Below are 17,788 nucleotides of genomic sequence, written 5' to 3' on the forward strand. Positions count from 1 at the left end.
ACTTTCTTTGGAACAACCCTAGAAACAGGCAGTGACATCAAATCAAGTGGTCCCCGTAGCTGAACATAATAGACCACCTGGAATGGACTATATCCAGTACTTGGGTTGATAGCATGATTATGAGCAAACTCAGCTTGACAAAGCTTTTGATCCCAGGTCTTCACATGATCACCCACTAAACACCGCAAAATATTACCAAGGGGTCGATTGACAACATCTGTTTGACCATCCGTTTGAGGATGATATGAACTACTAAAATTGAGCTGAGTGTTCACCATTTTCCGTAGCCTGCGCCAAAAATGACTCAAAAAACCTAGTGTCTCGATCTGAAACAATAGACGACGGCAATCCATGCAAACGGTAGATGTCTCGAAAGATTAACTACATCCGTCGTGTTTTTGCAAGGAATAAAGTGCACCATCTTAGAAAAATGATCAACAACCACAAATATTGAATCATTTCCCCGTTGAGTACGTGGTAAACCCAACACAAAATCCATGCTGATGTCTACTCAAGGTTGTGATAGAACAGGAAAAGGCATATAGAGTCCTGCATTGGTAGATGTGCCCTTTGACACCTGACAGATTCGACACCGTTTAACATATCTATCCACCTCCTTGCGCATTGTAGGCCAAAAGTATGATGATTGTACCAACTGTAAAGTGCGATCTCGGCCGACATGCCCTTCACCATGCAGCTCCCTAATAATTTGAAAGCGGAGACTAGAATCAGGGATGCACAATTGATTGCCTTTGAAAAGAAAACCTTCATGAAATAGAAAATCAAACATCTCTCCAGATTGTATACCCTGCAGAACAACAGAAAAATAAGGATCAACCGTTAGCTGCTCCATGAGGACATCCATCCCCGACACACCAAACCTCATGGAAACTAGAAAATTACTCCTCCGACTCAATGCATCAGCCACCCTATTTGACATCCCAGACTTGTGTTTCACCACGAAAGTGAATTTTTCCAAGAACGACATCCACCTCCCATGTTTGTGTGACACCTTATCTTGACTGCGAATATGTCTTAATGAATCATGATCTGTGAACAAAACAAATTCCTTATGAAATAAGCAACCGGTCGTCCTCCTTGACTTAGAACTGCTCCAATCCCAACCTTGGAAGCATCCGTGTGTAATTCAAACACTTGAGAAAAGTATGGCAATACAAGAATCAATGATGTAGTAAGCTTCTCTTTTACAAATTGGAATGTTGATTCTGCTGCTTCGGTCCAAGTAAAGGTCTTCCCTTTCATACAATTAGTCACCGGTGCCATAATAGAACTAAAGTTTGGAATAAACCTCCTATAGAATGAAGCAAGGCCATGAAAGCTTCGAACTTCAGTGATGGTAGTTGGACTTGGCCATTGTCTGACATTTGCTACTTTAGACTCGACCACCTGTATTCCTTCCCTAGAAACAACGTACCCCAAGAACAAGACTTTAGGAACCATAAACACACATTTCTTCATAGCTACATACAAACTATCCCATCGAAGCACGGTCCAAACCTGCTTCACATGGTTGACATGCTCAGCAAAAGTAGCACTGTAAATAAGTATGTCATCAAAATAAACGACTACAAATTTACCAATAAAGGGCCTGAACAACTAGTTCATCACACGCATAAATGTACTAGGAGTGTTTGATAAACCGAAAGGCATCACCAACCACTCATACAATCCTTCACGAGTCTTGAGGCAGTCTTTCACTCATCCCCAAGCCTAAGTCGAATCTGATAGTACCTGCTCTTCAAGTCCAGTTTCGTAAAGATAGAGGCACCGCTAATCTGGTCAAGTAGGTCATCAAGTCGAGGAATTGGAAATCTGTACCTCACCGTGATCTTATTGATGGCGCTACTATCAACACATATACGCCAAGTACCATCCTTTTTAGGAGTCAACAAAGCAGGAACAGCACACGGGCTCATGCTCTCCCGAACATGACCTTTTGAAATCAAGTCCTCCACCTGTCATCGCAACTCTTCATGCTCTCCGGGACTCATTCTGTAATGTTTCCTATTAGGCAACTGAGCTCCTGGTTGTAAATCAATATGATGTTGGATGTCACATAAAGGTGGCAAACCATCAGATAATTCATTAGGGAAAACATCAGCGAATTCCTTGAGCAGAGGAACCATAGCCTCAGGAATCTCACCTTCCGCCTCCAACTCGTATTCAAACTGATTAAGGTTCAGTAGAGTACCCGAAGGTCTCGGAATTGGCTCCTTTGGCTTACTGGGAACCAGTGTTATCTTCACACCACCAAACAAGAAACTGTAAGTATTATTCCGCCCGTTATGATCTATGTTACGATCATACTCCCAAGGTCTGCCCAACAACAAATGACAAGCATCCATAGCAACCACATCACACCATACATCATCTTTATACGTGGTACCAACAGAAAGTTGAACAAGGGCTCGTTTAGATACAGTGACCTCACCACCCTTCTCAAGCCACTGTAGCTTGTAACGCTTAGGGCGATTTTCTATTTTCAAAGCCAACTTTTGAACTGCTTCTTCAGATATAAGGTTATCACAACTTCCAGAATCAATAACAAAAGTACAAACCTTTCCCAAAATAGTACATGTCGACTGAAAGATGTTGTGTTTGAGCCAATCATCACCAACAACTTTTGGTGTAAAACAAGACCGCCTTACCACCAAATTTACCCCCACATCTCCAGTTACAACTTCCTCTTCGCATTGATGCTCTTCGTCGTACACAGGGGGATCTTCGTAACTTTCACCTGCATCATCATTTTGCCAATCATCTTGCTCAGCAAACAAATGACATTTTCCGACCTTCTTGCACTCTGATTGCCAGTGATTTGTCTCCCTACAACTAAAACACTTCAAGCTACTATTAAAGTTGTCCTAGGATTTGGTCCAACACTATTAGATGTCGGTATTTGTTGATTAGGCACAACACAGGGTACCATACCACCCGTCACAGAACCTCCTCCAATATTGGCAGTTGAAGATGAACCGCCCACCCGACGACTTTGTTTCTCAAAAGCCAACGCCCGTTGGTGCGCTTCAGAAATAGATATCGGGTCAAAGATATTTACAGAGTCCATGATTTGGACCCGTAGACCCCTAATCTATCGAGCAACGAGTTGTTCCTCCGTCTCCTGGATATCGTTTCGGGCAATCAATTGGTAGAAATTAGTTGTGTAATCATCAACTGATTTGGCACCCTGCTTCAGATTTTGCAACTGTTGGTACATCAACCTTTGAAAATTATGGGGTAGGAAGTTGGATCGCAAACACTTCTTCATCTTCCTCCAAGTCACGACCTTTGACTTTCTGATCCTGTCTCGTGTCAGTTTTAGTTTTTGCCACCATGCAGATGCCCTACCACGTAGCCTGGTAGCAATCAATGACACTCTTTTGTTTTCAGGGACTTCTTTGAACTCAAAACTTCCTCAACAATAGCCAACCAGTCGATGAACCCATCCGGATTCAAACAGACCCCATCGAATTATGGGATATCAATTCTCATTGCAGCCTCCCAACGCCTATTGTCACCTCTATGATCACGCCTTGGCCGCCTTTCTAGATCGTCTTCAGAATATGAACCGTCACTGCCGCCGAACGGGATCCCAAATTCACCATCTTCCACTTGAGAATGTGTTCGAGACCTTTGCCCTCCTCGATTCATCAGTTCGACCATCCTATCAGTCATTTGGTCAACCATTTGATCCATCCTCTCCTCCATTCGTGCCATAATACGTTCTTCTAGTTCTTGCTCATGAACATTAGCGACCGTCCTGTTTCTCCTCGGAGGCATTTTGAACCAGGAATTCAGCTTTGATACCAACTGATGCAGCGAAAAAAAAACAACACAAAGATAACCAAGAATGAACCTGTTGATTCTAAAAGAATAGCCAGGGCAATATCTTCAAAACCACGTTGATTCTACGAATACCGTAAGATTGGCTTCAAAAATCTGGGTTAACACACATAATTTGGGAGAAAATCGAAAATTCATAAAATTGATGATCGACCATCCAAATTACCTCAAAAACAGTTAAATAAGAAGCAAAAATTAAAATGAAACCCTAAAAGTCCATGGGCCAAATACAAACCCAAAAACAAAACCCAAAAATTAAGGAAAAATAACAAAATTGTTTATAACTCCATTTAGAAAGCAAGTTATGTACTCAAAAATGGATAAGTCCCCTTCGAGTACTTATCTAGACGTGCTCCTTGCTCCAAGCTTCGATTTGACTGGTCGTAGGCCCGAAACGGAGATTCGTAGCCAAAGTTATGGCCATTTCCGTGAAGCCCCTTTAGTCACACGATCGTGGGCCTCTAGGAACGCAAGGGCCCGATCCTCCACACTAGGGCCCGTATCAGATTCTCAGGTCCATGGAGAAGTCTAAAATGTTGAGTCACTTCCCTGCACCGCCCCCCCCCCCCCCCCCCCCCCCGCCTAAGACCCTTCTAACACTCAACTGGGTTCTTTTGAACCTCAACCGACTGGGGAATCAACCCCTGGACTCACCGAGTTCCATGAACAACTTGAAGAGTTGGTGTTATCGAAGTCTTATATCTCGATTTATGATGTACAACACTCATCCAAAGGACAGTTCTGGGCTTCTAAGATCGATCTAGCACGTAAATTTATGAACTTTACGTGCATGTATGGGAATATAAGCTTAATGGACCCAAAAATGAGGTCTAAAGGTGCATGTCACTCTCTAAGGCTACAAAGTTGGCAACTTAAGGCAATATAGTCCCCTAAGGACCCTGGATCTGGAGTCTTCACTGATTGGTTTTATACAAACAATCATATGTGTGCATGCAACCCTAGATTTGGATCTATGTTTTCTCTATTGGATACACAACTTTATGAACACAAAAAGAACCCTAGCGTGCATCGAGGTATTTCGAAATTTATATATACTAGAAGGGATTATGTAACTCTTGTTGTTATATTGTAATAATGTCACACCCCAAAACCAAGAACGATGGAAACATTCTGCGGCGGAGGACGTCATGTAAAGTATCACAACACAGTATAACAGCAAATAAGCAAACAACATCATCCATTGCATTAAATGTATAATTTTAATACAAGTGTGTTACGTACAATTATAGACACCAAAAAGTAAATCAAAATAATAAGATGAGTCTTGAATGCGCTCCATCTTCTCAAAATCTGGCCTCGGTACCTGTCTACTGACGACCTGAGAATACAAGTTATTTTGAAAGAGTTTATCAGCATTAAGCTGGTGAGTTCATAAGTATTTTAGTGTCGGTGTTTGTGTCAAAACATTTGAACGTAGTTATGAACACGAGTTTGTAAACATTTGTGATATAAGTATGTGAACGTTTGTAAGTGTTTGTAAAAGTTTTAATCTCTTAGAAAAACCTATATTTTCTATTAAAAGAGGCCTTCTACCAACGCGTAACTTTTTTTAATGTTCATTTACTGTAAAAGTGTCTAATTTTCCCAAATGTAACTATCATTGTCAAAATATAGTTTGTACATTGATGTTTAAGTGAAAAGATCACTAAATATGTAAACGGTAAATTAATGTAGTATTGTAGTGTTGTAATATAGGAACTACTGTTGCACTAACTACCTTAAACCGGATTTATATAAAGGTATCATGTGATTAATTGTACCATACTATCGACTAGGTAACAACGACAAATGTAGGTCGTAAAAAGGTATGACGTTTGGCACCCGCAGACCTGCAGGTCCGACTGTAGCTAGCAACAAGGTGTAGGATAGTCAATCCAGTATAGATCTATATGCAAACTCACGCTCTCCCTCCAAGAGACTCTGGCTACAACTCGGGCCAGGACATTGAAGGCATGCTCCGATACAGTGGATCACAATTTTTTAACGTATTCATTTATATGTAATGTATTGTTACTCGTTCTAGTATCGTTGTATATGTTCTCTTTCTAGTATCATTGTATATGTTCTTCTTCTAGTATAGTTGTATATGTTCTTCTTCTAGTATAGTTGTATATGTTCTTCTTCTAGTATATTTGTATATGTTCTTCTTCTAGTATAGTTTTATATGTTATCATAGTAATAAGTACTGACTCATGAATGAACTGACTCATTGATCTAGCAATTGTATAAGTACTATCCTGTGCTAACCATATGGTAACACACTAATGAAGTAACTGGTACGAATGAATCTGGCGGAACTTTTATGACGATATATGTACACGTGATATATAACTAATATTGAAACGACCTTCGGACGGCTACCCGAGATCCCACCAGACCACATCTCAAGCGTGAAAAGGAAATAGGGCAGATAGCCTTCCTAAGCCTTTTAAACATTTCTTATACAACTATACATATACGGGCATGCAATTTATAATAATTATAATAAAGTAAGTAAAAGTATTTGATAAGTAAAAGAGTTTGTAAAACAGTTTGAAGTAAAAGAACTTTGATAAACAGTTTGAATAGTAGTAAAATCATTGGTTTTGTAGTTATTAATCACATGTGATTGACGTAATAACTATAAGTATTCAACTTGTATCCCCCCCCCTCCCCGCTCCATCAAGCATTTAAAACATTTAAAAGTATTTCAAAGGTTAGCTAAAGGGGTATGAACTCACTTGCGGTGAGTGGATTGGATTGAAGTGTCGGGTACCGTGTTAGGTGACAAATGAAGACTTGTACACACGCACGAGCCTAGTTATCATATAATGAACATATAACTAATTAGCCAATTTGTAACTAATAAATTAAGTTGGGACACCCTAGAACATGAAAACACTTTGTTTCAAGTGTTAAATATCACAAGGATTGCATCCGAGTATTGGTAGGGCAAAGCTAGGGTGTTTGGGGTTCAAGGGTAAACTCCCTTGGAGTTTACGGTTTTGATGGTCATAACTCAAGGAGTTTACAACAGTAAAATCTAGAGTTTATGGTCGTAAACTCTAGTCCTAATGATCAAGTGTTGTTTTGTGGTTTAACAAGTCCTTTGAAGTATTTCTACTAAGTGGTTTGGCCTTTGTAATGGACTAGGGCAACAAAAACACTCCTTGAAGGAGTTTACGGCCTCATGGCATTTCCCTTTTGGGTTTAATACCGTAAACCCTTATGGAGAAGGGTATTGCCATGTTTTCAAGTCCTTAAAAAAACTAGGTACTTATCTAAGCTAGTTTTTAGGCCTAAGGAAGGAAAATGACCCATTTAAACGTACTTTAGGGTGTTTACGGTTTTGGGAGATCCCCAAACCGTAAACACCTATAAATGTGGGTATTTGGTGATTTTCAAGGATTAAACACATTAATGGAGGGTTTAAACATGTCAAGGAAGGCTTAAACATCAAACTTGGGCTTAGATAAGGACTTAGGCACACTTTGGTGCCCTTTATGGTGTTTACAGCCCAAGCATCTTCTTGGACCGTGCACACCTCAATAATTGTGTTCTTGGAATAATTTCTTGATGTTTAAATGTAATACTAGCCTAACAAGTCTTAAGGATGGAATTACTTACTATTAGGAGGCTTTATTTGAGCTAAAAGGCTAAGAACACTTAGTGTGTGTTCTTGGTGTTCTTGGTGTTTTTGGAAATCTAGACAAAATACATAAATGAATGGATGAATAGATGTACAAACACTAGATTTAGTGTTTTACCAACTTGAAATGGTTAGAACACTTACAAGTATAAAGATCTTGAATTGTTTCTAGTTTGCTACTTGAGAGGATTTCTTGAGTTTACTCTTTTGGGGTGAAAAGTGAAAAATGAATAACTTGGGTATTAAACTCATGTATATACATGAGTTTATGAGTTTTGGAAGTTTTTCCGACCCAAACATAAAAGTTTGATCGTGAACTTCAAAGAAGCGAGGTGTTTGTGGTTTTTAAATTTCAAAACCCGAGACGGGACTTTCTTTCACCCGTTCGCTTAATAATAATATTAAAATTATCAAAAGAACTTTAAATTTCTTAAAAATAAGAAATAATCACACTAACTTATTATATGAAGGGGTTGACTTTTAGGGTTTTACCAAATGGAAATTCGTGTTGTCACAAATAACAACACAAATCTTCAGTCACTTGTCTTGGAAAGCAAGTACCACAAGTGTAGTACCTCTACTGGATCAAAAACACCACAAGAAAATGGAGAGGCAAGAGAGAGAGAGGGGAGAGGTAGGAAATCGGCTCTAAGCCTTCTTAGGATTAAGTGGCTGATTTCCCTTAGCCAAGGAGTCTTTATATAGGGTAGAGATTAGGGTTTCAGTCCTTATCCTTATCTAGTTGCTTGCCCACCAAGCAATCCATAAGATATGTCTGGAACCCTTATCCTTGGATGAATTCTAGGGACTTATCCCCTTGAATTCGTCTATCCCTTCCTTGGGGAATCCATTGCCCTAATTTGCAACTATCACATAATTACAATTCAACCCCTGTAGTTTAATTAGTTACATTTGATCACTAAATTAATTCTTAATTAATTATTGACCAATATTAGTTAAACAGATATGATTTATCCTTTAATATATTATTCCTATAATATATTAATAAATCATAACAACCTCTTTCTCTATTATTTCTCCAGTCAAGTTGCTTTCATGATGGCAACCCAAAAGGACCATGCACAACCGAGTCAAGTACATACCAAATATGGTTACGAGCTTAGACACTAATCCAACAATCTCCCACTTGGATAAGTCTAGTAACAACAAATGTAAGTATAACTCGATTAGACATCATAGATCTCAAAGATGTTGTCGAACTCTGATATTATCAGTAACCTGTCCATTAGATAAGGGATCGTATAGTCCTCTGTTTTAGATATCGTGCGGACAATCTCATGGAACATAGTCATACTTATTGTCCTGCAGTTTGTTTCTTGATCTCAGATTCATTTGACATAGAACTTAATTGAACACATCAATTCAGTCCTGACTGGGCCTGACACATAAGTCAAATCAAATCATCGAGTGGCCCTAATATTGCTTTTACCCTCTTAGGATAAAAGAAACAGATAAACTTCGAATTATATGCATTTACTAATCACTAATCAAATTATACACAACAATGCCTTTTATGACATCAATTTACTGATGCGGTTTCCCATTATCAATGTATAATCAATTAGCAAACAATAAACCATATATTTTGGTTTTAGACCATATGATATTATCCTCCTGCGATCACTCGTGATAGATTCCATGAAGTGATTCCAGCAAGCGCGGGTTTATTCCAATGCTCAAAACATATTTATAAGCACTCATGAACGTTATAACAAACCTTTGTTATGTCTAATACCTTTCAGATAATCTACACACCAATTCATGACAGTATTCATTCATACCTACTTCCAATATATGAACGGTTGTCGACCATTTGAATAATTCGATTATTCTTAATTAACTCAATTATTTAGAAAGTCAAAACATGCAAAGCAAAATAATAGTCAACCAATTAACATAAGACAGTAACTGTACTAATAAATAACACTCCTTTATTTAATCATCAAATGTCAATTACAATTACCTATTACACATTTCTAAACTATCTAATCCAAACTAACATTATCCTTCAGCCCAATGCTCCTAGCGTGCTGCAAATGCTTAACCCTAGTCAGTCCCTTCGTAAGCGGATCTATTGGGTTATCCTCTGACGATATCCTCTTAACTACAAGGAGTCCTTCTTCTACCCGATGTCTAATAAAGTGATATTTTCTATCGAGATGTCGAGATCTACAATGATCCCTCAGTTCCTTGGTCAGGGCAACCGATCCTTCATTATCACAAAAAATTTCCATAGGCTCCTTTATGTCAGGTACAACTACAAGGTGTCCAATGAAATACTTCAACCATATTGCCTCCTTTGATGATTCGCTTACTGCAATGTACTCTGATTCGCACGTTGAATCAGCTACGGTTTCTTGCTTGGAACTTTTCCAAGTCACTGCTCCTCCATTAAGGGTAAAGACCCATCCCGAATGTGAACTGTAGTTATCCCTATTGGTATGGAAATTGGAATCACTATACCCTTGCACCTTTAAGTCATCACTACCTCCGAGAACTAAAGACCATTCCTTTGTCCTCCGAAGATACTTAAGGATATTCTTGACTGCCGTCCAATGTGCTCTGTCGGGGTACCCTTGATATCTACTGACCATGCTCACAGTGAAGGCCTCATCAGAGCGAGTACAATTCATAGCATACATGATTGAGCCAACTGCAGAAGCATAAGGTACTCGGCTCATCTCTGCTATCTCGGCTTCGGTACTCGAACTTTGAGTCTTACTCAACTTGGCATTACTTTGGATCGGTAATTCTCCCTTATTTCAATTTTCCATACTAAAACGTTTTAGTACCTTTTCCAAGTAAGTATTCTGACTAAGTCCTATTAGTCTCTTACTTCGGTCTCTCACTATCCTTATTCCCAAAATATAAGAAGCCTCTCCGAGGTCCTTCATAGCGAAGGACTTCTCGAGCCGGGACTTAACTTCGTGCAGCGTCGGTATGTCGTTTCCTATGAGTAATATGTCATCGACATACAATAAGAGAAAGCTAACTATACTCCCACTGGCTTTGACATACACACATGATTCATCTTCGCTTCGTACAAATCCAAACTCTTTGACTTTCTCATCAATGCAATGATTCAATCTGCAAGATTCTTGTTTAAGTCCATAAATGGACTTCTCAAGCTTGCACACTCTATTGGGATGCTTCGCATTGACAAAACCCTCTGGCTGAGCCATGTAAACATCCTCAGCCAGCTTCCCATTAAAGAAAGCGGTTTTGACATCCATTTTCCATATTTCATAATCATGAAATGTAGCAATGGCTAGCATCACCCTAATAGACTTAATTTTAGGAACTGGTGAGAAGGTCTCATCATAGTCAACTCAGGGAGTTTGAGTAAAGCCCTTCGCAACCAATCGCACCTTATACGTGCACACATTCCCATCCATGTCTGTATTCTTCTTGAAGATCCACTTGCACCCAACCATCTTACGTCCGGGCACATTGTCAACCAAATTCCAAACTTGGTTGTCATACATGGATTGAATCTCGCTGTCCATCGCCTCTTTCCATTACGCAGACTCCGGGCCTGCCATGGCTTCCTTATAGCTATTAGGTTCATCTAGATTTACTAGTGTACTGTCACTAATATACGTGTCCCCTTCGGTAGTAATATGAAAACCATACAACTGTGGTTGAACTCTAACTCTTTCGGAACGTCTAAGAGGTAAGGATTCGTCAATCGGTTCAACCGGAGTTTCCTCCTCGGGTAGAGCGCCAACATTAGAGGTTCCTTCATCGCTCGACTCTTGAACCTCTTCAAGATTGATTTTTCCTCCCACTGTCTCCTTGGTTTATGAGTTCTCACTTTTAGAAAACCCCTCTCCTCGCAACGAAGAAAACATTGTCACTCGGTTTATAGAAGAGATGTCCAAAGGATTTCTGCGGGTAGCCGATGAAAATACATCATTCACTATGAGGTTCGAGCTTGTCGTGAGTCTCTCGTCTTACGAAAGCCTCGCAACCCCAAACCTTGATATGTTCTAACGAGGGAGCTTTCCCTGTCCACATCTCGTGAGGTGTTTTGGTAACCTTCTTTGTAAGGACTAAATTAAGGATATGGGCGGTAGTCTCTAAGGCATACCCTCCGAATGAGATAGGTAGTTAGGCATGGCTCGTCATGGAATGAACCATGTCCAAAAAGGTCCAATTATGCCTTTCAGCCACACCATTCAACTGCGGTGTCCTAGGCGGTGTCAATTGCGAAACTATTCCGCATTCCTTGAGATAGTCGTGGAATTCAAGACTTAGCTACTCTCTTCCTCGATCGGATCGAAGCATCTAGATTTTCCTGCCCAATAGATTCTTCACTTCTTGTTTGAACTCTTTGAACTTTTCAAAGGTTTCTGACTTGTGCTTGGTTAAGTAAATATACCCATATCTACTATAATCATCGGTGAAAGTCACATAGAAGCGGTTCGCATCCATTGTGGTGGATCTAAAGCGCCCACACACATCGTTGTGTATGTGATCCAATAAACCCTCACCCCTTTCACAAGTGCCAGTGAAGGGTGACTTGGTCATCTTTCCAAGTAAACAAGACTCGCACACATCATCATCCCTAAGATCGAATGACTCTAATACTCCATCCTCTTGGAGTTTGGCTATGTGTTTCTTGTTAACATGTCCAAGACAACAACACCACAAGCATGCTTTATCCAAACCATTGGAAGAATCCACACACAACACATCATTTCCTAAGTTATCTACAACCATAACAGTTTAATAAATTCCATTACAAGACAATGCTTCAAAATATAAAACACCATTTAGATAAGCGTAAATTGAACCTTTCTCATTATCAAACGAATATCTAAATCTTTGTCTAAACAAACCATGAAATGAAATTATATTTCTTGCCATGTCTGGTGAATAGCAACATTTATTTAAATCTAAACCTAATCCATTACTAAGCACTAAAGAATACACTCCAATCTTGGTGACAGGTAGCGATCTTCTGTTCCCCATGAGTAGATTTATTCTTCCACACTCCACCTCTCTATCTCTTCTTAGTCCCTACAAATCAGAATATATGTGAAAACCACATCATGTATCAAGAACCCAAGAAAGAGTATGTGATGAATCATTAGATTTAATTGTGTAAATACCTGTGAAAGACGGCTTGATCTTCCCATCCTTGATGGCTTGCAGATATTCCGGGCAACTTCTCTTCTAGTGTCCTATTTTGTGGTAGTGGTGACATTCTGCCTCCTTAGGGTTTGATTTGGGCTTAGCAGAACCAACTTTGGTTCCACTAGAAGAGGTACCATGTTGGGGCTTTCCCCTTTGGTGGCTCTTTGAAGAAGCCTTCCTCTTCTTGCCCTTCCCTAGCCCAATGGCCAAAACAGGAGCAGCGGGTGGAGTAGGAGTTGGTGCAATAGATTTGTCCTTGAGGTTTCTCTCAGTAGTCCTTAGGAGCCCTTGGAGTTTTCTTAGGGTGACTTCTTCTTTGTTCATGTGGTAGGTCATCCTAAACTGGTTATAGCAAGGAGTTGAGACTGATGTCGATAGCCAAGTCTTCCCCAAAGTTAACATTTAACTTGCGAATGTTGGTGTTTGCATAGGGTGACTTCTTCTTTGAACCAGCAGCAATGTTGTTGGTGTTTCCGTTAGACATCTGCAAATAGAAAGGAACAAAGTTTGATTAGAATTGAATCCTTAATTAAACACCCAAAAAAGACAAATTAGGGCTAGGATCCAACAACATTATTTACACATTAGAAAAGGGATGTCGTAATCTAACATGCAAATAATTTGGAGGTAAGTGAATGACGATTCACTAATTCTTCACCATGAAAAACATAAAGGCTTAGGTTTTAAATGTGTTGAGAATTCCTATATTTCTTTTTGAGATTCATTGAACTTTTCAATGGCATGTTTAAATCTCGAGATGCCCTTCTCTTTTGTGACTAGGATGTCGAGGATCACAAAGCGGGTGTGAATAACCATGAAAATGTACATGGTTCCCTAATTGTTACAGTCACCTATTCAATGTGTCGGTTAACCACACACGCTCCATCGAACTATGACAAACAATGAGTCACCCTTTGCCACCTTCACTTAGAACCAATTAGTGTGCCGGTTAACCACACACCCTCCACTAACTTCTTTGGAAGGATGCAAAGTGTAATTTCATGGGATTGCATCAATTCACTTTTGCCTAAAGTAACTAGGATTGGGAATTTTGTAAAAATGTTTAGTTACTTTATATAGTTTCATTATACTTATTAATGAAGAAAGGATTACCTATCCTACACATTCGGCTAACGACCCTCCAACAATCAAGAAAGCGGTGGGTAAGAGTGGGTACCCATTAAACGGCCATTTTATAGGCCATAACCTTATCCCCCCCCCCTTATAGATCGACTTCGTGACTGAGGCCTACTGACGGTAAGACTAGCATTTTAGTTATACATACATACATACATACATATATATATATATATATATATATATATATATATATATATATATATATATATATATATATTAATCTCGTAATAATATAATAGTATAGGGTGTATTTTAAACATTTTAAAATACTAGGGTTTTAATTTCAATTTAAAATTTTCAAAACTCTTGATTTAATAATTATCTAAATTAAACAACTACTTTGAATTACTAAATGTAACGTCATGAAATTTCCAACCAAAAATTTTCATTTTTACAACCATTAAGACATGAGCAATTAATTTAGATTTCCAAAATAACGTTGTAGTCTCCAACGATTACATAACAAAAGATAAAATAGTTTTCCCCGAGTGTGTGTACGATCACGCTGGCGCCTTCCCACGGTCCTCACTCGCACCTGAAACACATAAGCAACAACTGTAAGCATAAAGCTTAGTGAGTTCCCAAAATACAACATACGCACATACGCCTTTCCAGGCCTTGACCTTCCGGTCCATGTATTTCAGGGGACTTCCGTCCCGACTGGGTAAACCTTCCGGTCCTACCCACATCAACCTTCACAGTCCATATGACCACGCCTTCCGGCCCATATCAAACATATCATACATGTCACATATAGCAAATAACTTAACACACATAAAGCATATATTCCGTATCATAATCGACCTTCCGGTCACATAGTCAAAACCCTTCCGGGTACAGTATAGTGAGAAGACTCACCTCATATGCCTTGCTAAGCTGCTACCCGTAAATCCTGGAATCACTCGGGCTCGAACCCTCGAGCTGAAATCCTCCTACGATATATATATATATATCTATAAATATTACTTGTACCACTAAGGTGGACCATTCAACTCAAGTCAACACCGGTTGACCCGGTCAGCAGTCTTTAGCCAATTTGGACTAGACTCGGCGAGTGCACAATAGTGACTCGGCGAGTCTACGCGTTTTTACCAACTCTCAAGAATTTTCCCTTTGACTCGTCGAGTACTCCCCTGACTCGACGAGTTCCACCTGGGCCTGAATCGCAGGGTCACCGCGACTCAACTCGCCGAGTCTAAGGCCAACTCGGCGAGTCCCATCCTGACTCGGTCCACCTATCAAAACCTTTCCAACTCTCTGCGACTCACTGAGTCGCTCACAACTCGGTCCAGTCTACACACAAGATGGTCTCAAGGACAATCTTCAAGTGACTCGTCGAGTCTGTTCTTCAGACTCGGCGAGTCCATGCCATGCACCAGCTAAAACTGGATCTTGCGGTCAGATCCGTTCCATAAATACATAGATCTAGCCTTCCCAAGCTTATTTGTCACGTAAAGTCTCAGTCTTGGTTGCCATGCAATGCATACAACGCTTATTTTGAAGAAACAACCTTCCATATGGCAAGTATAGCTTCTAACTCAAATGGATGGGCATAAAGCTTGTCATAAGGGGTCTCCTGGACCTGCTAAAGTCCAGATCTAGGTTCCATGTCTCCATGGGACCTCTCATACTTCTTATTCAAGCCAAGAAAGGCAAGAAGAAACCCTAGATTTGGCCCATCAACACAAAACACGAAGATTGGCTCAGAAAGTTACCTCAAGAAGACCCCCTTGATGAAATGGCAACAGATCTAAGCTCCCCAACACTTCAAGCTTGCTCCTCTCCCTCCTTTCCTTGCACTAACACACAAAATGAAGAACAAGAGGCCTTCAAACACACACACAAGGGCTTACAGACGTATGGAGGCTCTTAGGGTTCAAGGTGGCCGCATATGAGGGCCATAAGGTGCTTTAAATAGAGCTTAGGGCCGGGGAATTAGGGTTTCATTAAACAGCACGGACTCGTCGAGTCCATCCCTTGGACTCACCGAGTCCGGACGCGAACCCCCGCTAAAAACCGCGACCCGACTCGACGAGTTCAACCACCAACTCGCCGAGTCCCCTCATAGAATGCCAAGAATATAAGGAAATGGAGATACCTGGGGATCCGGGCTGTTACAAATCTCCCCCACTAGAATAAGACTTCGCCCTCGAAGTCCCGCTTAGTCAAAAAGCTCCGGATGCTGCTCCCGCATCTCCAGCTCCGGCTCCCAAGTCATCTCTGATCCCTTCCGATGCTGCCACTGAACCAATACCAGGGGCACCTCCTTGTTTCTCAAAACCTTGGTCTTCCGATCTTTGATGGCTACAGGTCTTTCTGCATAATTCAGACTTGCATCCACCTGAATATCTCCTAACGGAACCACCGCTGATTCGTCGGCTATACATTTCCGCAGCTACGACACATGGAAAGTGTCGTGAATCTGTCCCAACTCTGCTGGCAAGTCTAAACGGTAGGCTACCCGTCCCACCCTTGCAATCACACGAAAAGGACCAATATACCGGGGCCCCAACTTGCCCTTCTTCCTGAATCGAATCACTCCTTTACAAGGAGAGACCTTCAGGAGCACGAGATCACCAACCTGGAACTCAAGCTCGGACCGTCGCCTGTCTGCATAACTTTTCTGCCGGCTCTGAGCGGTCAGCAACCTCTGCCTGACCATCTGAATTTGCTCGGTCGTCTGAAGCACGATCTCCGTGCTACCCATAACCTGCTGTCCCACCTCACCCCAACAGATGGGGGTGCGACACCTCCGCCCATACAACAGCTCAAAGGGCGGCATACCAATGCTCGAATGATGGTTGTTGTTATACGAGAACTCTGCTAGAGGCAGATAGGTATCCCAGCACCCTCCGAAATCCAACACACATGCCCGAAGCATGTCCTCGAGCGTCTGAATGGTCCGCTCACTCTGGCCGTCTGTCTGAGGATGATATGCCGTACTGAAATGCAGCCTAGTACCCAACTCTTCATGGAATTTCTTCCAGAACCTGGAAGTGAAACGTGATGGGTTTTGAGCATTCTAACACTTCCTAAGTGTACATGCAACCCTAATAACCTTGGATCTATGTTTGTCTAATTTGTCATGCAAAGTTGAATTCCAAGGTTATATTCCTATCTAGCATACATGGGGAACAATTTTAACATAAAGTATAGATAGAATAACTTACCTTGTTGTTGCTTGTGTTCCTTGAAACCTTGTGAGCCTAGCACCCCAAGTGTGATGCCTCAAATGCTTCACACAACACCAAATGCTCTTGGAAGAACTTATGAGAGAACACACACTCTTCAAAATCGGCCAAGCCCTCTATTACTTAGTGTGTAGCCGATTTGGGAGGAGATCATATTGCTTATATAGTGTTGACACACTTAGGGTTAAACCCTAATGTGTCATGACTCTTCATTTCCATGACCCATGGGTTTGTAACTCCCATGGAGCATCCTATGGGTGGAACCCAACTTGATGATCCATGGAGCCTTTTAGCCCACTATACAAGATATGGATGATTTACTTAATCAACCCATATATTTAATTAGTTATCTTTTGATCACTTAATTAATTCTAAATTAATTCTTGATCAAACTAATCAAATAATATTATTAATATATTAGAACTTATAATATATTAATAATCTCCAAGCGTTATTTCTCTCATTTAGTTTATCCAATTGCATGGTGCCATGCAACCCAAATGGACCATGCCGGGTTGGGTCAAGTATATACCAGAAATAGTTATGGACTTAGACACCTTATCCAACAGTCTCCCACTTGGATAAGTCTAGTAACTATTACTGCAAGTATGACTTCAGGAACCGATCGGCAATCGTAGCTCTTTACAAGGTTTCTCGAAACTTGAGAAGATGATGGTACGCCATTTAAGATAAGTGATCATATAATCCTCTGTTCTAGATATCAGTCGGACAAATATATGGAACAATGTCTTACTTATTGTCCAACATTTGTTTCCCGATTTCC

The 17,788-nt window shown here is 40.5% G+C and overlaps 1 protein-coding gene across 1 annotated transcript; it reads right to left on the minus strand.

Annotated features, from left to right (window-relative positions):
* Positions 1 to 1,035: 1,035 nt before the first annotated feature.
* On the minus strand, positions 1,036 to 1,937 carry LOC145036402 (putative mitochondrial protein AtMg00860). The gene is made up of 2 exons (XM_078984846.1): positions 1,753 to 1,937; positions 1,036 to 1,555 (listed from the first exon to the last, which is right to left on the minus strand). Exons 1-2 carry the CDS (start codon positions 1,935 to 1,937, stop codon positions 1,036 to 1,038), a joined length of 705 nt encoding a protein of 234 aa, XP_078840972.1.
* Between the last annotated feature and the right edge of the window lie 15,851 nt (positions 1,938 to 17,788).

Source organism: Lactuca saligna, chromosome 3 (assembly GCF_052625555.1).
Source record: "Lactuca saligna cultivar CGN05327 chromosome 3, ASM5262555v1, whole genome shotgun sequence".
Lineage (NCBI taxonomy): Eukaryota > Viridiplantae > Streptophyta > Magnoliopsida > Asterales > Asteraceae > Lactuca > Lactuca saligna.